The 22,472-nt window shown below is 41.8% G+C and overlaps 2 protein-coding genes across 3 annotated transcripts in view; one reads left to right on the top strand and one right to left on the bottom strand.

Moving 5' to 3' along the window:
* sdccag8 (SHH signaling and ciliogenesis regulator sdccag8) overlaps window positions 1-13,962 on the bottom strand; it is a 93,241-nt gene extending 79,279 nt beyond the window's left edge. Inside the window, exons 1-13 of one of the 2 annotated variants that reach the window (XM_022205045.2) lie at window positions 13,743-13,962; window positions 12,166-12,303; window positions 11,960-12,045; window positions 11,711-11,824; window positions 11,499-11,624; window positions 11,053-11,145; window positions 10,660-10,724; window positions 10,344-10,544; window positions 10,026-10,164; window positions 9,739-9,891; window positions 9,291-9,425; window positions 8,547-8,663; window positions 7,943-8,085 (exon numbers count right to left, since the gene is read on the bottom strand). In XM_022205045.2, the coding sequence (XP_022060737.1) occupies window positions 7,943-8,085; window positions 8,547-8,663; window positions 9,291-9,425; window positions 9,739-9,891; window positions 10,026-10,164; window positions 10,344-10,544; window positions 10,660-10,724; window positions 11,053-11,145; window positions 11,499-11,624; window positions 11,711-11,824; window positions 11,960-12,045; window positions 12,166-12,303; window positions 13,743-13,809 (1,577 nt within the window). In that variant the 5' untranslated portion in view covers window positions 13,810-13,962. The remainder of the gene's footprint in view (window positions 1-7,942; window positions 8,086-8,546; window positions 8,664-9,290; window positions 9,426-9,738; window positions 9,892-10,025; window positions 10,165-10,343; window positions 10,545-10,659; window positions 10,725-11,052; window positions 11,146-11,498; window positions 11,625-11,710; window positions 11,825-11,959; window positions 12,046-12,165; window positions 12,304-13,742) is intronic. The other variant, XM_022205046.2, reaches the window with a different exon arrangement.
* adss2 (adenylosuccinate synthase 2) overlaps window positions 1-22,312 on the top strand; it is a 238,197-nt gene extending 215,885 nt beyond the window's left edge. The window contains exon 12 of the mRNA XM_051959495.1: window positions 21,912-22,312. Coding sequence (XP_051815455.1) covers window positions 21,912-21,994 — 83 coding nt within the window. The 3' untranslated portion in view covers window positions 21,995-22,312. The remainder of the gene's footprint in view (window positions 1-21,911) is intronic.
* The last annotated feature ends 160 nt before the right edge of the window (window positions 22,313-22,472 follow it).

Here is a 22,472-nt window from a genome sequence, read left to right as displayed (position 1 = left end):
TTCAGTGCTGGTATACCGTTTCCATAGATATATTAGCTGGTGCCCAGCTTGACAAAAACACACAATGTGCTTTGGATAATGTCACATAAACAAAACTGCCATAGATGAACTTAAAGATGCGAAAAGATGCAGCCGAGAGTGAGACAGTGTGGCAGAAAGACAAAAGGAGCTCCAGAGTCAAAGAAACTGAGAGAAAGATTAAAAACCAAGTAGGTCTCAACAGATTGAGCGAGAGAGACAGCGAGAGTGCAACAGAGAGGTGAGGAGGCAGGATGGCAGAGAGGGCACTCCGACAGCGAGGAGAGAAGAACGCGGCAAGGTCTCGTCACCGGGCCAACGGGCCCACCACTGTCAACATCATGGCACTCCGTGGTACACACACGCACGCGCGCACACACACACACACACACACACACACACACACACACACACACACACACACACACACACACACACACACACACACACACACACACACACACACACACACACACACACACACACGGCTGGCCGACGGCCCTCCCAGCTGCCCTATCCGTAACTGTCTGATTAGTTGTGCTAAGCAGCCCCTCCCCTGCCAACCATGGTGCCATCTGCTACCCAACAACATGGCCGCCGACCAGACAAGCACACACAAGCACACGCGCAAACACACAAAAACACACAGCGAGCCTCATACCTGGCACTGCCCCGCTGCTGTCACACAGAGACACACACATCAAACTTCACAGACACAGGTGTAGCCCAAAGGTATCAACACATAACATTCGCACAAAGACATGCACGCACAGTCATCTGACTGCACGCTCACAAACACGTCAGCACACACACACACGCACACACAGCCATGATGCTGTGGAGGCTGTGTGTGTGTGCTGACAGTGGTTCGACACTGTTAATGCCAGGTAGAACGAACGATGCTGTGCTCCAGTGTGTGTGCGCTCGCTGGCAGCGCTTGAAGGTTCATTATGGCCCCCGCCTCTCCTGAGTGACTGCAGCCCGCGTGGCGCCCCGGCCCTTTTATTCCGGGCCGTGATTGGACAAGGGCCTCCCGCCGAGTTGGTTTGCAGCAGTTTTGTCGCGCCCAGATTTCACTCGCTGCTCAAAGCGAGCCTCTGGCGGGACGCGGCATCTGCTGCCTCACCTTCCTCATTTACACTTCTCCGCCCTCGCACACACACACACAGTTCTGTTCACCGCCTTTCCAGACCTCGCTATCACGATGTACAACTGAGGGGAGGAAAAAAAATAGAGAACTAGGTAGAGGTACAGAGAGAGAGAGAGAGAGAGAGAGAGAGAGAGAGAGAGAGAGAGAGAGAGAGAGAGAGAGAGAGAGAGAGCAGCAGCGTGACATGTTTAATAGAGTTTGGGAACTTCGCATATAAGAGTCGCAGCGGTTGGTCGGGAGCTTTGTCTGACTATCTGTCTCTCAGCATCCATCATTTGATTTCTGGGTCACACAAAGGAGAGAGTGGCCTTAAAACACAGGAACTGTATCTGTCTCACCTTCCAGCTCTGTCTATCTGCTCCTCACACTGGTGTATCGCTAATGATATACATTATACCTTATTTTATAAAGGTTTTTCAGTGACTGCAGGCCTTTAATTGTCTTCCCCATGCTGTATTGTATTCTACCAGTGGCATGGTTACTCTCTGAAACCTGGGTAAGTTATATACTACAGCGCAGTGAAGCAATGACACAGGTACAAGACATGTAAGTAAACAAGAATGCAATGGCCATCACATTGCAGAGTTTACACAACCTATTTCATTTCTTGAATTTCCCTCGGGATTAATAAAGTATCTATCTATCCATCCATCCATCCATCAGGTGGTAGCAAGGATCTGGGTTAGATTCAGGCCGGATGTTTCCTTCTGCCTTTTCGACATGCCCTTCCTGTGAATACCTTCACAGGAAGCCGTCTTGATGACATGCCCTTTCCTCTTCAAATAGCTTCTTTCATTTTGAAGGAACAGTGTCTAAACTCCTAATTTTGTCCTTTCTAGTCTCACCACCCCATTTCTGACTATCACAGTGGAAGAGCAACGTTGTCCCTAAATCTAAAGACTCTTAAATATCATGTAGATGTGTTCCATCTAATGATAGTCACAGTAAGCAGTTCTCATCCTTTCAAAGAAGGCTTAATTTTCTCAAGTCATCTGACATGTATCTAGGGCTGGGTATCAATCTAAAAGTTTCGATACCGGTACTAATACTGAAACCTTCACTTCAATACCGATTCCTAAACAATACTTTTTTCGATACCAGTTTTACAACATATACTCTAACAGAATGAAAATTGCATTACTTCTCACATCTTGTGTTTAATTTTCCAGTAATTTCCAGTGCAAAAGAACATTTGCAAGCAATGTACAGTTCAGTACATACTGAGCCACCTTCGCCCCCAGACCCTTCCTGGCCGACCCGGAGCCGGTCGCGGCGCAGCGCCGCGGAGGAAATGCGCCCGGCGGGAGACGGCCCGCACCCGGGGAGAGGTCCCGCGAGGGGATCCTCCCGCACCGAGTGGCCGCCCCTGGCCCGCCGAGTTGAATCGCCCTGGCGGACTGCACGGACCCCACCCGTTTACCTCTTAACGGTTTCACGTTCTCTTGAATTCTCTCTTCAAAGTTCTTTTCAACTTTCCTTGAAGGTACTTGTCGACTATCGGTCTCGTGCCGGTATTTACCCTTAGATGGAGTTTACCACGGCATGTTTTTTTTTTCCGGCTTGCCGCAATCACGTGTAACGTTACAGCCAATCACAGGTTTGCTTTATCATAATCAAGTGATAAGTACCGGAACATGTAATCGAAAGACGAGGCTTATTTCGATACTCATTACTACTGAAACATTTCGGTCGGTGCCATTAAAGAACCGAAGTTCGGTACTCAGCCCTACATGTATCCACAGCCACACACAATGAACCCTACTGGAAATGCTTTTCCATGGGCTCTCAGCAATATTCTTTGCATATCTGAGGTTCTGCTTCAAATGGCACTGAGCCTTCAGTCTTCAGCCTATCCAAATCCAAAAAGCCTCCTTCAGCTTACAGCCTCCTTGAGTTCCCACCGTGCAGTGACCTCTCAGGTTGAAAAATGAAACCAACATTGTATTGCAATGAACTGCAGTTTCTCAAAGTCAATCCCCATAGAAACCTATGTTAAAATGCACAACTTACAGCAGAAATAAACGAGTTCACAGGCTGATACAAGAAGTAGTTTCTGCTTCTATGTCTAATTTTCCATTTTAATTTTCTTGGCAACTGTCCATGAGGTGAATCACTATACAACTCTCTCATTTAAATTGTATTAAGGCTTAAAGTTATGCATACTTGAGGGCATAAGGAGGAGTTGGGTTCGCCAAGATGGTGACACCGAGAGCCACCACAAGCAGCTTTAAAATTGTTGTTCAGGAAGCTTATGGGAGATGTTGCAGATCATTTGCCTATGATTGTATCTAGTCAATGGTTGCCTCCTCAAGCACCCATGAGATTCTTGTCACAACTCAGACCATCTACCTCAGGCAGGCTTTGAGAACCAGCCTTCAAACATCATGTACCAAATGTCAAGGTCCATACCTTTTTATCTTTCAGCCAGACTTTCATAGATGATCCCCACAACAAGTTATGTCATAACCAGTAGCATCCCGAGCTCATCTAATTCACATCCAGGAAGTTTTTAGCTGAACGCTCTTTTTTCCAGTGTTCATCAGACGATATGAACAGACACATTCAAACATTTCCTGGCCCAGGAATAAACACTGAGAAGTTCTAGATGAGAAAGTGACAGCAAGTAAACTTATTCACTGAAGCAGTCTCAGCTCCAGGTCCATCTATAGCTCTGAGCAAGCACCCTCATGAACATGGAGGCGTGATTTCATGGGGATAACAAAACTGGTGGAAGATTTGGGGCCTCGCAGACATTCGACTCGTCCCAAACACAAAGCAGGTCCACAGGTCTCAACCAACCATGGATACACTAACGCATGCAAACACACATCTATCCACTCATTCCTAGCTGGCACGAGTTGGAAGTACAAGTTATGCTGGGCAGTTTTCACTGTGGCCTTTGGGATGTGTGATCACAACACGGGGAGAGACGAGGCCGGATGGAGACAAGGAAAGGAGAAAAGAAAGAAAGTGAAGAAAGACGGGAGCAAACAAACAAAACAAACTTGGTAAAGCCCTCTGCTGGGCTGGGGCTGGGACTGGAGTGTGTGTGTGAGTGTATGTGAGGCGATGTGAACAGAGTGGCGGGGATTAGGACAGATCCTGGGCTGTCCAACTCACAGCTGGCTGATGATCCAATCCTGGAGCACAGCGCAGCGCACCAGCCGCCATGGGACCCCCGGATGCGTGCCTGCATCTGTGTGTGTGAGAGCGTGTGTTTGTGTTGAGGCATGTGGGTTCGACTGATGTGCATATCAGTATGCACATTTGCAAAGATGCAGTTGTACAAACAAATACGTGCACGCGCGTGTGTGAGTGTGTGCTATTTGGATGTGTTTGTCAGGAAGGAAGGGCTATCAGGAATCAAACAGAAGCTGTCTGCGCTTCATGTCCCCGTTTGAAGGTGAGCTGTGATCATTTGGGCCATGAGGAGGACAGAATGAAAGATTGGAGCGGGCAAGTTGCAAAGAGAGAATCAAAGAGCTGCCTTCGAAGGCTGGTCATACAAATGCCTTCCAGCCTCGCCACTGCGAATCTCACACTCTCCTCTTACTCTCCTCTAACAACACACACGAAACGCAGCGACACAAACCGGTCCCGCTAAAGCTACAAAGAGTCATGCGTGGCTCTGTAGTGAACAACAAGAGAGGGCACGGCTATGAATGAACGACATGTAGCTCTGCATAACCCCCGAAGGCCCACAGATGGACAGAAAGGGAAAGAAAGAGACAGAGGTAGAGAAAGAGACAATCGCTTGAGGTTTATTTGTTTAGTTTTGGAACAGCAAGAGAAAAAAAAGCAACAGAGAACATGACAAGTGAGGTAATAAAAGGGGAAAAGCGAAAAAGGGTGAAAAAATGCAACGCTGGAATGCGGAGCCACAAACACTGACCGAATTTTAACAGGTGTATGTGACGGTTGTGTGTGTGTACATTCTCTTTATCTTTGTATAGACACATGTTCCAAAATATTGCAGTGAGGGCATTTCTGCACATTTTGGCTGGAATTACAACTTCTAGGGGCCGTTTGAATGTGTTTAAGATTTAGTTTCAAGGCTATAATTAGGTTTAGGTTTGGGTAAGAGTTGAGGTATTAAAATGGAGATGTGATGGTTAAGGTGAGGATAAGGAAGGCGTCAAGGACTCCTCACAAAAAATAAGGAATGCTTGCATACGTGTGTCTGTTTACATGTCTCTGTATGTATAGATATCTTTTTTTAGTCCAGTTTTACCCTGTTGGATAAATGTCTGGTTTTATCTGCACATTTCAAAGACCACCTTTAAAAGCTCTTGCATGTGTGACTTTATAGGTTCCTGAGAAAACACTAATTTTGAGTAAATGAGCCTGTAGGACAACTTAATTGTTAGTACCAAGAAAGGGAAGCGAAATCCTCTGTGTCCTCAGTAGACAGTTTGCTTCAAAGACCTTGTTATGGTATTCTAGATTCTAAGAGATCAACGTAAAGGTAAGCATACCAGTAGAAGTGGAATAGCAGCTGCTTTAAAGTGACTGGTGGTCAAATGTCTTCTGAACCTCTCCACATCTTTTTCCTGAACTAGGAAAGTGCATTCAACAATGTCTGTAGCTATTTGAAACCACTAATCATGCCTACTTCATGGTGTGCAGAGGTGAGAAGAGAAGCAGGGTTTGAACTTCTCTTTAAATCTTACTGTGTGTAAAATTGTCATTTTATAGCTCGAGTTGGAATAGAACACAATCAATGCTGCTCGACCAGTAACCAGATGTTCTCACAACAAATGAAAGAACAGCTCTAAACACTGTCTGACAGTAACTGATACATTTCCCTCTATATACTCGAATGCAATAGGGCTGGACTATGGAATATCTGAATATCCGGACGTGACGACGGTATCTGAATATTTTTTTTGAGATCTGAATACTCGGATATTCATCATTAACTGGGGCCGAATATCCTGAGCCCACAAACTGCTATTCAGGCCAGCCCTAGAATACAAACCACAATCCTCAACCTTGAACTTTACTCTTTAAATGACTTCTAAACCTAAATCAGGTTTTCAGCCAAACTACTCCTAAACACCTGGGATCTCCCTCACAAACACAGGCGTACAGGTCAGTTTTAGTTTTAATTCTAGTTTATGATGGTTATATTTGTCTTACATCTTTTCCTTAAATTACAATCCGTCAATTCTGCTTTCCAAAAGCACTGCCACTAGATATGATCAGAAATGTGATATTTTTAGACTGCATAGAGACACGCAGGACTTCTTGTCATGCAGCACTGAAGGAAGAAAGATATTCCTATTAAATTAGTATCAGAAGTGTCTTTCACTGCTAATGACCAAATTGAATTTGAATGGCTACATGCTCAGCCAAGTCAACAGCTGTCAAACATCTAGTATGCATCTGAGGACAGATAAAACTATAAACTCTCTCATGCACACACAGCCACACACATGGTAGTAAAATGGTCTAGTCCGGTGGCTCCTCTAGCACAGGTCAAAGTCATCATGTTGCCACATTAATATGCATGTCATTCTCCACAGCTGGCTGCGAAACACACACACACACACACTCCTTGCCTCATCCTTTTAAAACGCACACATGACAGCCCGCCACGCTGCCAGTGTGTAAGCGCTGGCCAGCTGACAGACAAACACACTTAAACACAGATCAGAGCCAGAAGCAGCAGTGGACACACAGACACAAACACACACATACCGCCAGGCTGCTGACACACACGTAAACACACACATACACACAAAGATTACACAAACTTGCATCCCGCAGCCTCCAGCACCGCAGGGCATCGCCGCCACATCTGTGCCCATCTCAGACACCTCGGCAGTGGGCAGCGGGGGTGAGAGAGTGCCCTGAGCGGCTGGCATGGGCTGGCATGGCCTTGGCAGTGAATGGTGTGGAAGGGAACAGCAGCCAGCGGATGACAGGAGGGACAGAGAGAAGGAAAGTGAGGAATTTAGGAAGAAAAGACAGAAAAAAAGAACACGAGGAAAAAGGAGACGGTAAAGGAGATGACGACGGAGGTAAACTGCGCAAAGATGTATGGAGGACGGTGCAGAAGGACAGTTCAGGATAAAAGATGGCGGTAGAAAACATAGATGAATCTATGGATGGATGAGTTAGAGAATAACAGAGGAAGCAAGACAGGGAAGCAGGAAAAAACAAGGAAAGAATGATGCAGAAATAGATACAAAGATAGAGGATGGAGGGGAGCCGGTAGCGCCCGTCGTGAGAACGGGTGCAGGGCACTGGCAGGTGGCTCGGAGGCCAGGCTGTCCAGTGACCATCAGCCGTGCTGTTGTGTATATGTGTGTGTCTATGTCTGTGTGTGTGTGTGTGTGTGTGTGTGTGTGTGTGTGTGTGTGTGTGCGCCAGGGACAGAAGAAGGGCTCAGGCGCCATTTTGGCTCTGCTGGAGCTGTTGCTGGGCTGGGCACTGGCCTGGTGGCACAGAGCGGGCAGTGTGTTTTCGTCCGTGTGCGTGTGGGTGTGTGTGTGTGTTGCATTATGTTGTGGCATGCTTAACAGGATTAGAGGTGACCTAGTGAGGTCCAGTTGGTACCGGGACCATGGCACAGCGGCGCGCATGTGTGTTTATGTGTGTGTGGTTTGTATAATAGGATTAGCCGTTACCTGGTGCGGTACAGTTGGTGTGCTGGTCTGAACTGGACTGGACTGGGCTGAGCTGGGCAGGAGCTGGGCAGAGGGGAGCGCTGTGTGTACGTGAGTGTGTGTGTGTGAGTGTGGTGGCATGTATAATAGGATTAGGTACTACCTGGTGAGGTGCAGTTGGCGCTGGGCATTTGCCAGCTGTTCTGCTAGGCTCAGGGCTTCGGCCTGCCATTGGCTCCCGTCCTTTTGGACCGCCTCCAGATGCTGCCGACAGCCAACCAGCTCTGAGCTCAGCCTTTCCACTTCCTGTCCCGCAGAGATGGAAGAAGAGAGGGTGGAGGAGATGCGGGAATCTTTCACAACAACCCACCTTATGCCCTTACATAAACAGAATATTAAAGGCTGATCACAGCATCATGAGAAATGAGCTCATGCTTCATGATGTAAAATCCAAAATAATTAGGTTTGTGTTGGTAAAACACTATTTTCCAGTATCAGTTTCTATAAGGTGTTCTATTTGACATGTCCTGGGTCATTAACAAGTGCAACAAGGACTTTTCTTGCCCTTGTATGTGGATAACTGCACAAATGATTTTAAGTAAATCTTAGTATTTAACTATACATATTTCAGTTTTTTAGTTTTGCTTGCTGTGTTTCAGAGCAGCATCATCACAAAATGTGCACTGCTTAATAAAGCTGACAGGCTAACTTCAAAACAAATGAATGTAATAAATCTAAACTAATCATCGGGTTGAATGCAGACGTACCTGTGCAGCCTTTTCCATCTGTCTACTGGTCTTGGCTTTCAGCTCTCTGAGATCTCTTTCTGCCTCCTCTTTCTTCAGTTTGGCCTGGCTGAGCTGATATCTCAGGTCCACACACACCTAGAAACGACAAGCAATGACTAATCAGTCTTCTGATCAAAAAATGTTATTTCATCATTTTAGGAATGTTGATTTTCTTTTTATTATCTTACTCTACACTTATTTTCAAAATTTTAATCATCAGATCCTGACATCTACAGAGTCTTTTCTCCAGGTTAAAGCACACTGATCTAAAAACAATGTGTTTTAATACGGATCTGTTTGACCAGAGTTCAACTTATCACTCGTTCTTAAAGCATCCACTAATTTAACAATAAAAGTAAATTAAAACTTGAACTAAGCATTTTCAAATGAAGCTTAGTTATGTACCTTACTTTGAATTTATGCACTCATGCCTTCCAGAACCTGAAAATAAACACTGGAATTGACAAGCTTATGCTGCCATCCAGTGGATTTACCAAAGCATTACACAAAAGACAGACTTCATTTCACCAGGCGTGTTTTTTTTTACCGGTTTCCTTAAAAGTGGAACTGTCTTCTATATGATCTCTGAGGGCATTTCAATCTTGAATTATAATATTTTAGCTGTATTCTCCAAAAGCTAAAACAGCCTTGCAACATTAGCATCATAAACAGACACTAACACTTGTTGACTCTAAATGTTCTTGAACAAAGTACACACTGCACCTGGGTATTGTCTTGCTCCTGACTGGTGAGTTTGTGGAGAGTGTCTTCCAGCTGATTGGTCAGTGAAGTCTTGTCTCTGTGAGCTCTGTCCAGCTGTCCTTCCAACTCAGCTACACGCTGGGAGAGGCTAGACACCTGACAGACACAAACAAAAAAAACACACAAACACCTTTTCAATGGCCACCTCACTGCAACTTCATTCAGAATTTAACAAGAATGTCCTCACCAATATGAATACCAGCACTGATGTTTTACTTGAAGGGGTTTTAGTTCAAGAATATCAAAGAAACCTGCGCAGGTAAGTGCAGCAAACATAAAATATCTTGTTGTTAATATAAATGTAACTATTTAATAGTTCAGAATGGAGGATGATTGGAGCAATCTACATAAACTGTACTTTTATTTCTGAGTTCTCTGTACATCCAAAAAGTGAACAGGTTAGATTTACTGTTTGTGCTAGCTCCTCCTTTTGTTTCCGAGACTCAGCCCGGCCCTCTTCTCTGGCTTCAGCTAGTCTCTCGTGCATCGCGAGAGCTTCTCGGTCTAGCTGTTCCCTCTGGCGGGCCAGCTCCCTGGATAACTGCCCACACTGCACTTCCACCTGCATGCACAGAAACGGACACAACGGGGTCACCAGCGATAAGCAGCTTAGAAGGAAACTCAGGAGCAATCCTTTATCTGAGTAAATGATTTGTTGAAAACAGCTACAAAGGTGTGTATTTAAGTTCCTCCGACCCTGGCTTTATGCAGATTTGCTTCTTCCGCCATCTCCACAGCCTGTTTGACCTGAAGACAGGCTGACCACTCCCTCTGTTGAGCCTCTTGTTGACTTGCTCTCACAGCACACAGAGCCACCAGTAACTCATCACGCTCTCTGAAAGATCAGCAAATAAGAAAATAAATGACTAAAGTAAAAAACAAAACTGCAACATACATGCAAAAAATATACAATATACAGCAATTTCATCTGATAATATAAAGAGTTAATATTCTGTTGCTAATTTGTGACCAATTTGAAGAACTTATGTTGTGTTTGTATGTGCTACCACTGACTTTGTGAGCCTGTCAATAGCCTGGACATGCAGGTTTGTGTGAGTTCCAGCCAACACAGCTTCATGTTGTGCACACTTCAGACACAATCCGGCCACACGGGGAGCTCCATCAGCCCTCAGTGCATCTGCAGCCTGTTTCTCTCTGTGCCTCAGACGAACCTTCACCTCCTCACACTCCTTCTGACTGACCGACAGATCCTTCCTTATGACAGAAGTGAAAAGTATGATGAGGAGAAAGAAAGAGAGGAAACAGTCAGCAAAGAAGATGAGTATTGTTCATTTAAAGCCATCATAAGGGACTAAACTATTACACATACCTGAGAGAGACGACCTGAGCTTCCAAGCTTTCAATCTGGGTCTGGTAGATCACTTTCAACTGTTCCTGGTGAAAACAAACAGTTGAATGTTTGTTATTTAATGCATCATTAAATAACACTAAAAATCATGGGATCAAATTATGGTTTTGCCACAATTTTCTTTTGCAGTTGTACTGATAGACCATTGAGTTAAAATGCATAAAAACAAGATAAAAATACAATTCTGAACCATATATCTCATTTTAAACAAACACATTTATGAACGTTTTCGATATTCTTGAACACAACAAAACAATCGGACAAGCGCTAAGAATGATGGACCATCAGGGATAGAGATGAAGGAGAACTAAACAGTAACTAGAAGAGAAGAAATAACAGATCTTTCACACTTACTAGCTCATTTTTCCATGTGTTGTGTTCTGCTCTCTGCAGCACACTGTGGTCTGTATTGGAGGTTATGTGGCTGTGGGCCATACTTTCATTCACCTGAGGAGAACATTGTGATAGATCATTGTTTACACCAGATTGTTAGACTGAAATATGTCAGCTTTGGTCTCATAATAAACCAAAGTCATATGTGCATTTTCTATTCCACACCTTTACTGAATTTATGCACAGTAAGGTAAAGGACAGAGGCAACTTCAGTCACAACATTAAAACCACCTGTCTAATGTTGTGCAAGGTGGATGATATTTGTAACATCCACACAAAAGTCAGAACCCAAGATTTCCCAGCAGAATGTTTCACTGTCATAAAATCATCAGTGTCATTTACTTCACATGTCACTGGTTTCATGTTAGATGCCCTCATAAATACAGACAGCTATAACAGAGTATTACCGTGGAGTTTCGGATCGTGTAATCTCTTAAAGATTCCTCCACAGCTTTGGATTTGAGCTCTGAATGCAGTTTCTCGTTTTCCACCACCACAACTCTGATCCGCTGTTTCATGCCCTGCAGCTCTTCCTAAAGTCAAGCAAAAAGAGAAATAAACAAAGACGCATCCAAATTCGGACACTAATTAAAAGGACACTGTACACGTGTGCACTGACCTTGCAGAGTTTGACCTCGGCTTCCAGGTGTTGGATGTACTCCGACTGGTTGTGAATCATTGGGACCAAATCCTGAAAGGCAGGTAAACTGGACCTGGCCTCTTGCTGCACTCTCTAATAAGAGAAAGAAGAATTAAAATCAAGAAAAAAAGCATGAATAATTTATCATATTCTAGTGTGGAAATGTGTGTCAGCTTTACAAAAATTCTATAACAGGATTTCTTTTTGGTCTAAAGCTGCTCATTCTACCTTGGATGGAGACTGTTTCTCAGCAGAAGAGAGAGGAGGGGGGATTTCTCCGCACTGCTTCAGTAGAAGACTCTTCAGCTGATTAACTACATCGCCAAAAGACACAGAAAAAACATTGTATTATAGCTTTGTGTACGGTCTGTCAACATGAGCAGGTAAATCTCCAGGTGGTGTCTTTGTCTGGCAGCCACGTCACAACCAATCACCTGCTTCACTCTGCGTCTTGTGGCTCCATGCAGCTTTGTCCTCTTCGGACAGAGTCGTGAAGAGGTTGCCATCGCCTCCATCAGAGTTCAGCTGCTCCAGAGCACTGCTCAGCTGCTGGAGGCTCCAGTTGGCTCGCTCTGAAATCAATATGCACATGCAGACACCGGTCTCATACAGTATATTATTTCTGTTCCCCATGACAGTTCCTCTGGTGTCTGTGCAGAACTCATTTTAACTTATATATTAAAGAGGACCGCTGAAGTGATGCAAACACTTGCACTTCCATCACACAAGCAGGAGATAGATCACTGGGATGTAATTACAGACAATTTTCAAAACACGATTAATGAATCACCAAGTTATCAAACTGAAATTAATATTATACCAACTATTCACATAATTGATTAATTAGTCAATTACTTTCAGAATGTCAAACTACTCTGAGTTTTTTTTCTGGTTTCCTACATTAAGCATCTTCTAGTTTTTTAACTTACACTGCCAGATACTTTGAATTTCGGGAATTATCATTGGCTTGTTTCACAATTTTCCGACATTTATAGACAAACAACAAATCAGTTAATAAAGAAAACAGTCTACCAATAATTGACACTGAAAATTAATTAGCTGTGGTATTCATTCAAGCATAGTCCAATGAGAAGTTCTGCCTTGCTGCTTGAATTCACAAAACCAGAACAAGTAAACCAACATGGTTTCACTACCTTTCTATAAGATTATGATCTGCTCCTGTAATGACACAAACTAGCAAATATTTAGACATGTGACAGTATGAAAATCACAAGATAATTCATAGTAAGGCTAAATCATTGGGGGGAAATATCTAATAGCAATTTCTCATTGTAAAGTTTATAGATGGGCAAGTGGAAGAAATAAATCAAAGTGAAACACAGTGTTCGACTCATTATTAAATAGATGCATGTTCTACATAGTAAATGACAACCTTTGGTGATTTGCTCACATGAGTTATTTTTTAGATTCAATTAATTGTTCAGCCCTAACTATTCGAATAAATTAATGATAGCTACTTTCCATATAATTTAGTTAGTTGTGTTATACTAGCCTTGTTATGTTATTATTAAAAAGTCTAAATACAGGTTATAATAAAGGTCTTTTCAGTGTTAGTTTTAGTTCAGCAGTTTTGGCCAGATATAGCTAGATTATCTTAATGCACAGGAGTTCTAAATCATATTCAGATTTACTATCAAGTTGCAAAGATTTTTGGATATCTGTCCATACTTCAGAAATAGTGCTGGCTATCTGAAACAGTTTCTGTCTGTTTTCTTAGCCTCACTAAACACCAGCCAAGATGCTTGAACTGAAAATCAAGCAGCAACAGGTGGCAGTGATGCCCCCTTTAACGGCCCTATTCCCTTAATAACAGCAGTGTCAGTAACTTCACTTTTCAGCTGCAGCTCTAATAACATTCTGTGAACAAGACCTTTAAAGACACACAGCTATTGTTAATTCAGCTTAACGTTATTTGTCAGATAAATGCCCATTTAACGCCGGTGTTTTGAACTGCTCATTAGCAAACGCAGCCGGCTAAATGCTAGCTTACGCCGCAGCTCCCTCTGTTTCGCCTCCAGCTGGTCCGAATCCTCTTCGTCCGAGTCCAACGGTTTCATTGATGTAAAAGCGTTGTTAAATCACACTTTATCACCAACTAAACGTGCTAAGCTACACACAATAACACAACAACAGCCATCATATCGAGCGCGTCGTAACGGTCACCGACTCGCTTAAGGATGTGGCGTTAGTTTTTATTAACAGCGTGTCCCGAAGGCCGTGCTCCAGTTTTCTATCATATAATTACATTAACCGCCTCTCCTTCGCAAACTGGTCGGCGTAGGATATAAAAAGAAGCGCATATGTGCCAACGGCTTACACTTCCGTAAACTCAGGCAAATGCAGGGAGTTGTAGTCCTTTTTGTAGTTTTCTGTATACCTGTATTGACAGCAATTTAAAGCACTAAATTTAATTACAGCATTTAAAATGATGGTAAAATATTATTTTTAAATTAAACTAAGAGTAGTTAAATATGCAGATGAGGGTATTTTACTGGAAATAGCCCAAAAGAGCCTAAAATCCATTATAATAAATCTTTTTGGCAATGTAGACATTCTAAGTATTAATGAATTAATATACAAATTTCCTACATGTCGTGTATTGCTACATCTGGGCTGTAATCCAACTTCATTTCCACTTATAAATAAATAAATAAATATTAATAGTTTATAACACATTATAATATAACTTTAACCAAGAAATAGATTTTTCTTTGCATCTTTTAATATATTTGTCTAATTTCTCATTACTTTTGTGAGGCATTTGCATTTATTTAAATAGATGATGTATGATTGCCAATATAGGCCTAATTTTTTGCAGTTGTAATTATAAAAAAGATGTTTAGAAGTTTAAATTCTATATTTATGCAGACAGCACACTAAGAATTGTTTATTGCTTATGTATATAAATAATACTGTTATTCATAAATATTTTTGCTATACTCATAATTTATTGTCCTTTATAAGCACTATATAAAACATTTAATATTTGGTATCTGAGGCTTAATGCTGTGATAGATAGATAGATAGATAGATAGATAGATAGATAGATAGATAGATAGATAGATAGATAGATAGATAGATAGATGAGTTTTTTATTTTTTAATTTATAGGAAAGCGTTCCTCAAATAAGTGTCACACACAAAGTATTGCTTCCATATTTACAGGACACAATTTTCTGCCCCCTAGTGGTCAAAAACCATTAAGTGCAGTTAAAACATTTCAGCATGAATGAACCTGTTCGTCCATCCATCCACTATCTATACACCGTTTAATTCTCTGTAGGGTTCCAGGGAGTTCCAGCTTACTCTGGGCAAAGGCTGAATAAATACATGTTAAAATTAATATTTCTGCAGAGTTTATGGGAAGTGGATAATTTAAGACATCTCCTTTGCTGTATAGATGTGATAATATTTTAAAAAGTTGGAAACTGTTACTGCAGAGGAGAGTAGGATGCAGATTAACGCGTTACACCTCAAGAAGCAAAGTGAGGAGTCCAGAGGCTGCAGGGTTAATGATAACCTGCTGTCCTATTCATGGTGGTTGGCACTGATGAGCTGTCCTAAGTCACTTTCACTTCTGTTATCATCTTATCATTGCAGTCCAGTGAGTCATCGTTGAGCTCTCCCACATGTACACACATTTTTTTGCACATAAGATCGGATTGCTGATAAAAGGGGAAAAAAAGCAAACGATTGCTGCTCGGATTTCTCAGAACTGTCATAATATCATTAACAGGCCAGTTGCTTCTGTAACTGTGGATATTTCATGTGATAAAATAGTTAACAGTCAATCTTAACACACCCTATTTAACATTTATAAACGGTACATAAAGAATAAATGGCTTATAAAGCACTATAATCTACCGATAAACTAATTAAAGGATATATAACTCCTTGAAATTGTTGATGTGTGATTTTTATTATTATATAATACAGCAAGTATGTTTATTGACATGAATTATTAAGTATTTTCCTATAATTTTATTAACTTAATACAAGGTATAAAATAATAAAAATAAAAACACTTACTAAACCTACTTCAGTAAGGAAACTCCAGCCACTATTGAAGGCCGTTGGACGTGCCTAGAAGAAACTGAAAATAGCAAACCTGATTTGAGACAAGAATTTCCCTGCAAACTGACGTTCATCAGGTCAAAAATCACCCTTTAAGCTACGCAGATCATCACGTGTGAGGACAATAAAATGCATTTATACCCAGTTATAAGCAAGTCCTCCCGACCTGTAAGGATTTATTGATGTAATAATGTGTTAATAACATAACTGCAGCTGTGTTACATCTGGTGGTCATTCATTCATATTTAGAGGCAACTTGTTAAAAAATACTCGAACTAACACTTATAATGTCATTATATCTGTGGTACAAGCTCAAACAATTGGAAGGAAAATATTGAAAACACACTTTTGCGTGTCTATTTTACTAAACTTTATCCCTTTGTATCCGTAGATTTCAGTTATAGTGCAGATTTTTAAATCATGTTTAGTCAAAATCAGTTTTTTCAGATAGTGTGAGCCAGAAATCCCCACTTCAGAAGCACCAAACTTTCCAGTTTTATTCTTATCTATAATCTGAAGGTTGTAACTGATAAGTTTGTTCATACACTCCTTCATAGCCTGATTTATAGAACATTTTATTCCTAAAAACATAGCAAACATGTTTTTTTTTCTGGCTGTTGACAGTGTTTTCTAATTTAGAGAGTGATTTATATTTTCTGTCACCAAAATGAAACACAAAGTCCAAACCTGAAACTATCCAATGTCTAGATTTTTTCTCTCATAGAAATCAATGAAAATTTAGGAACTTAAAGGTTTAAGTATCTAATTTGCATATCTAAACGTAACATTTCAGAAAATGTGAAATGCCAAAAATCATTGTTTCAATGTAAGTAAGTGAGTGGGATAGTTTCATAGTGATATTTATTGTGTTTCCTTTTAAAAAGTGCAAAAATGATGAATTAGAGCGCATTTAGTTTAGTGAATTTCAGCCCTGCACCCTCTATGTGGATGCTGCTTCATGTTTAAGGCAAAAATGACAGCGACTCGAGGGAGTTTCAAACAGCTAAAATGATGTTTAGCTGGCGTGTGTTTATGCGATAGTGTTCAGTGGAAGGGTGTATGTCGTATGTGCTGCATCTCACAAAAGGGTCAGACAAAGGTAACCATGGATACACCCTCTTCCTATTGCACAATAACAGATAACTTCCTGTCGAATCAGCCTCGGCTGTACTTTTGATTTTTGCGACATTTCAGTCTTCTGAAGAAGAGGCAGTGAGTCAGAGTTTGAAGAATTCATTCATGAGCAGGCGTTGTGCTGTGATCTAAGACCTGACATTTTCATTCATGGTTTACTGTCGAAAGCTGAAACACACAGTCCGGCTCATCTGGGTTTAAAGACAGCTGTCAGATTTCATGAAGATGAACACATTGATAAAGACAGTTTGATATCCTCTCAGTTATACCAAATGATCAAAGGTGGAAACTCTCAGGCTCCATTAACACTGAATGTCGGTGTGTTCATTTGATAAGTACAGAACCATTTTCAGGTGCCTTATTTTACTTTTATGTTACTTATTTTCATTTCATTTCAGAATGCAGAAGCTGCTGTTAGAAAATGGGAAAAAATGCCAGATGAAGTGCAAACACGACAGATCAAAGTCATAAACTGAGCCTTTCAGATTGAATCCAGGCCACATAGAGCCTGGAGTGTTTCGTTAGCATGCTTTGGATTTGGCCTAAAATTCTTGAAATTTGGCTTGCATAAATGCAGATAAATTTATTGGCCCAGATATGGTAAAGTTATGTAGCACTTTTTCTGTCATAGTAGCACTTTATAATGTTTACCATTCACCCATTCACATATCAATTATTCTTAATTTCAATTCAATTTTATTTAGATAGCGCCAATTACAGGTCAAATTGTCTCAAGGCTCTTCATAGAACCCATATGCCTGAACCCCCAGAGCAGCCTTAAGGAGACAGTGGCAAGAAAAAAAAACCTCCCTTTAAACAGGAAGAAACCTTGAGCAAAACCCAGCTCTTTATGTGGGGGGATCCATTTGCTGCTGGCCGGCAGGTTGAGAGGAACAGAAGAGGTAGAAGTGGGTGGGGACAAGAAACATATCACACACAATTGGATCCATGCATGATCAGATTAAAGCTCATGTCCGGAGTTTCCGTTTGTTTTCAATTTATGTATCATTGTTTAACAGAGCTTAAATGTGTTAGTCTAGTTCGATGCTATAATATAATGTTAGTATGACGCGATATGAAAATTTATTCCTGAGCTCCGCCTTCCTCTCATAGACCCCCGTGTTATTCCAAAAAGCGCCAGTCGCTGCCGACCAATCAAGTTCGAGCTTCAGCTTTGTCATGCTGTCAATCAACGGTTACGCGCACAGCAAGTAAGCCCATGCAGAGGTGGGCGAGCTACGCACTACGCAACCGCGCGCACATTTGTTTTGCTTGTGGAGGAGAGAGCATCAGGGCTCAGCAACTTCCAGAAAAGTTACCAATCCCACGGCTTGTCAGGCTAAGAGACTGCAGGACGTTTTTTGGCTCGGGGTGCTCGCCTCGCTCCCCGACCACGGCCTCCATAGCCCGCCTGACGGCTTCGTTTAGATGCCCGACCTCTGGAGGAAGATGTTGGGGCGTCTGGGACATACTCTTCGTCAGAGGAGTCATGCAATTCTGAACTCTAGATAGAAATAAATAAACAATGTAACACATATACACGCGTAAATACACTAAGTTTGATAAACAACGTCATCGAGAGGGATACACGAGTGTAATCACATATTGAAACTTTACTAGTTCGTCCTAACAGATTCATGTTATTTTGGTATTAGGACAAGTTAGACTCAATACAGCATTCTAACGTAATTCCTTTATTATTTACTAAATGTACTAAATGTAGAAGAGGGGAAAACAGCAAAACAGGCAAGATGCTGCAGCACTCCGGGCACTCCTCTCATGTACTGCGAGCGTGCACAAATAAAGGGGCGAAATCAGAGGGAGGGACGGTGGGACCAACAGTGTTTTGGGAGATGCTGCGATTCAAACTCGGGACATGAGCTTTAACATAACTGATACATATAAAGTACAAGCCAACATGCAAACTGAGTCATAACTTTACTGTTATGGTGTACAGCTCTGGCATTAAATACACTACAGCTGTTGATCCCCTCAGGGTCAGCCCTAACTATAAGATTAGTCAGAAAGGAAGGTTTTAAGCCTGGTCTTACAAATAGAGAGGATGTCCACCTCCCAATCCCAAACTGTGAGCTGGTTAATGAACGTATCATTATCACATTCATAAAGCACATATTGCTCATTGTCCCATACTTTTACTTAAGTAAAACTTTCCATGCAAGACTTTTGCCTTTTATAGAGTATTCCTACAGTCAGATTTTTATATTTACTTATTCTGCAACACCAACACACAATATCAACAAAAGCAAATCTATGTAATTTTCTAACAGCATTAAGACAATCTGTGTGAACTAAATGATTATTTGTCTACTAGCAGAAGTTATGTTTAACCTTCTAGGGATTTTTTTTTGTTCCTATCACATTATTACTCACTCAGTGGAAACAGAACAGTCATGACTAGAAGCAGAGAGAACTCAAAAATGTAATTTGTGCAGTTTGACTCAGTTCTAATTGCATCAATTATAAAACACAAAAGTTGAACTTATTTGATTATATATATTAAAATTTTCATTTGAACCCAGAATCAGCATGTGTACCGTTTTTGCTTCCAAAATGAGAGGAAAAGGTGACTACATAATAGCTGTTGATGGATTTTTTCATACTTGTCTCAGATCTCCTCAAAAGTCCCTGGATTTCGGGCATGTGACACACAGAATTTATTTATGTCTTTTAAATTGAATTTGATTTGTGTAAATGATAGATTTTGGGATTTTTTTAATATGAGATACGTAGGATAAAGTGATACAAATGCTACAATTAAAGCTTAGATTTGGCTAATTTGTGACAGAACCAATCATGACTACTTCATGGACTGTTGGAAATTTAAACAATCTTTCAGTTTTTGCAGTTTCTGGCTCTGATAAATGATGCAGTTCTGATAAATGTTGAAAGGACAATGTGTCCTTCACACCCACTGACAGCTTTTGAGGTTCAGAGTTTTATCATTTCCACAAACTCACTACGGAACAGAAACACGAGGGGCCAGCTATTGTTATTCACACAGACAGTGTGGGTAGTGACCGCTGTACAAAAAGTAATAGTTATCGTAGTGTCAAGTGGAGCCCTACTACAAATCTTTGCCGCCTTTACATGCTGATCAAGCTGTGGAGTGGAATTATACATAGCTAATATAGCTATGAGTGGGCAGCTATTTGTGCATCTGTTGTTTGTTGAATCTGTGATTATATCTACCTCTTCCTCAGTTGGGGTTTATATTTAGCTCATTTCAATCCAGTGTTATCACCTTTCAGCAGAACTCTAGCAAGATAGTGTCATCAAAAGTTCCATGTTGCATAGAGATGGTAACTGGTCAGAGGTCAGGACCTTTGTCACCATAAAGAACAAGAAAAGCTCAGAGGGTGCAGTAGCCCACAAGACTGCTCAGTCGTATCATTTCTGATGACTAAAATCTTGAAAAAGTTTGTAGCTGAAATCACAGCAGTATAGAATGTGTCCATTTAATATAGATGTACCCACAAACAAAATGACCTTGCTCTGAGCACAAGCGTGTGTTATACATGTGTGCGTTATGTATGGATACCGAATCACGTGACCTAAAATATGTAGCTGGTGGCTGAAATTGATGGGACTCAGAAACAATACACCACTTTATCCTCATTAGGGTCGCGGGGGTGCTGGAGTCTATCCCAGCTGACTCGGGCGAAGGCAGGGGACACTCTGGACAGGTCACCAGTCTGTCACAGGGCTACATATACAGACACACAATCACACTCACATTCACACCTACGGGCAATTTAGAGTGATCAATTAACCTCAGCATATTTTTGGACCGTGGGAGGAAGCCGGAGTACCCGGAGAAAGCCCACGCATGCACAGGGAGAACATGCAAACTCCATGCAGAAAGATCCCGGGCTCAGGCCGGGACTCGAATCAGGGATCTTCTTGCTGCAAGGCAAAAGTGCTAACCACTACTCCACTGTGCAGCCCCATACAAGGAACAATTCAATAAACTATTTTTTGTATGATTTCGGACGGATAAGTCCCAATAAGTCCTCAGCGGTCGATTTGTAGTAGGATCACAATCATGTGATCCTCAGCAGGAAGCTGACGTAGTGTTCACTTGTTGTCATGGTTACAGTGAGCTGTTATCTTGTAATGATACAGAAATCTTTAACAAATCCATGGATCCAGACTATAAGCTGCATCACTGTCAGAATCTAATCAGTTGGTCCTTTCGCCATTTCTGGCCTTCCCTGAAAATCAAATAGAAATTTGTTAGTTCGTTTTTGAGTGATGTTGGTAACAGACAGACATACAAACCAATTCTGATTGTCACATAACTCCGTCAAAGGTCCTCCTCCTTGGCTTTACTAAGAACAGTAAATGTCATAGGATCCCTGAAGTTGTTCTTTATGCTACAACACTGGTGGAATTTTGGCCTCTAATTCTAGGAAGTTTGCTTAATATTGAGGTATTTCATCAAAATCACTCTTTTCTACTGTCATATTTTTTTACATATACAGTGAACCCTCGTTTATCGCGGGGGTTACGTTCCAAAAAGAACCCGCGATAGGCGAAATCCGTGAAGTAGTCAGCTTTATTTTTTACAGTTATTATATAATACTGCACTTGGGGGAGCGCTGCAGCTGCAGCCAGGTGGGCCGCGGCGGTACTCTTGCCTCAGAGAGCGGGCCTGCTGAATCAATTGGAGGGGTCCGGGGTGGGGAAGGCTCGCGCCTGCACTCTTCTCCTGGGGAACGCGGCTGCGGTGGCCAGAGACGGCTGGGGACCACGTCCACTGTCTGGTTGATGGTGGGGGAAAAGAATAAGGCTGCTCCGTCGGCTCCGTCTTTCAGGGTGTCTCACTACATGGAGACCAAGGAGAGAAATGATGCAGCGTTCCACAGCAGGCAGCGCTGGCCTGTATGGCAGAGGAGAGGTGCGGAGACTGTTCATGTTGGTCAGTCCCTTAGCCAATCAGGATGCAGAACACAAAAAAAGCATAAAAAAAAAATGCACTAAAAAATCCGTGAAACAGCGAAGCCGTGAAAGGTGAACCGCGTTATAGCGAGGGTTCACTGTACAAAAAAAAAAATCTACATGTATGACTTCCTCAGTGCAACTGAAAAGCCATTAGTGAATCCACTGCCACCAAGTGAAGTCAAACGACCAAAATTCTGGGTCTGAGCTGCAGGTTGTGTTTACACAGAACAGAAAATCGTAAACAATAAAACAACTATAGTAGGCATGGCCAACATTTCTTCTTTGAACTGGCAAAATCTGTTGGAATTTGAAAAAAAAAAAGTATTACATGTTGATTCCAGGTTATTTCATGTTTTGGTGGGGGAAAAAAGAAATTCAACTTTTGTTTTTTGTCATGTATGTCCTGCTGCACAAAAGGCATTCGTGAGTTCTAGTTGTGCCGTTTCCGTAAAGGTGCAGTGCAGAACTTTACATTTAAGTCAAAATGAGGCCACAGTGAGTAAAAATGTGACTGGAACAAAAAATAAACTGCAAAAGGTTCAAAGGGTGAA

The sequence above is a fragment of the Acanthochromis polyacanthus genome, chromosome 15, assembly GCF_021347895.1.
Source record: "Acanthochromis polyacanthus isolate Apoly-LR-REF ecotype Palm Island chromosome 15, KAUST_Apoly_ChrSc, whole genome shotgun sequence".
Classification (NCBI taxonomy): Eukaryota; Metazoa; Chordata; class Actinopteri; family Pomacentridae; genus Acanthochromis; species Acanthochromis polyacanthus.
Note: the sequence above shows the minus strand (reverse complement) of the source record. Positions and strands in the feature narration are given on the sequence as shown.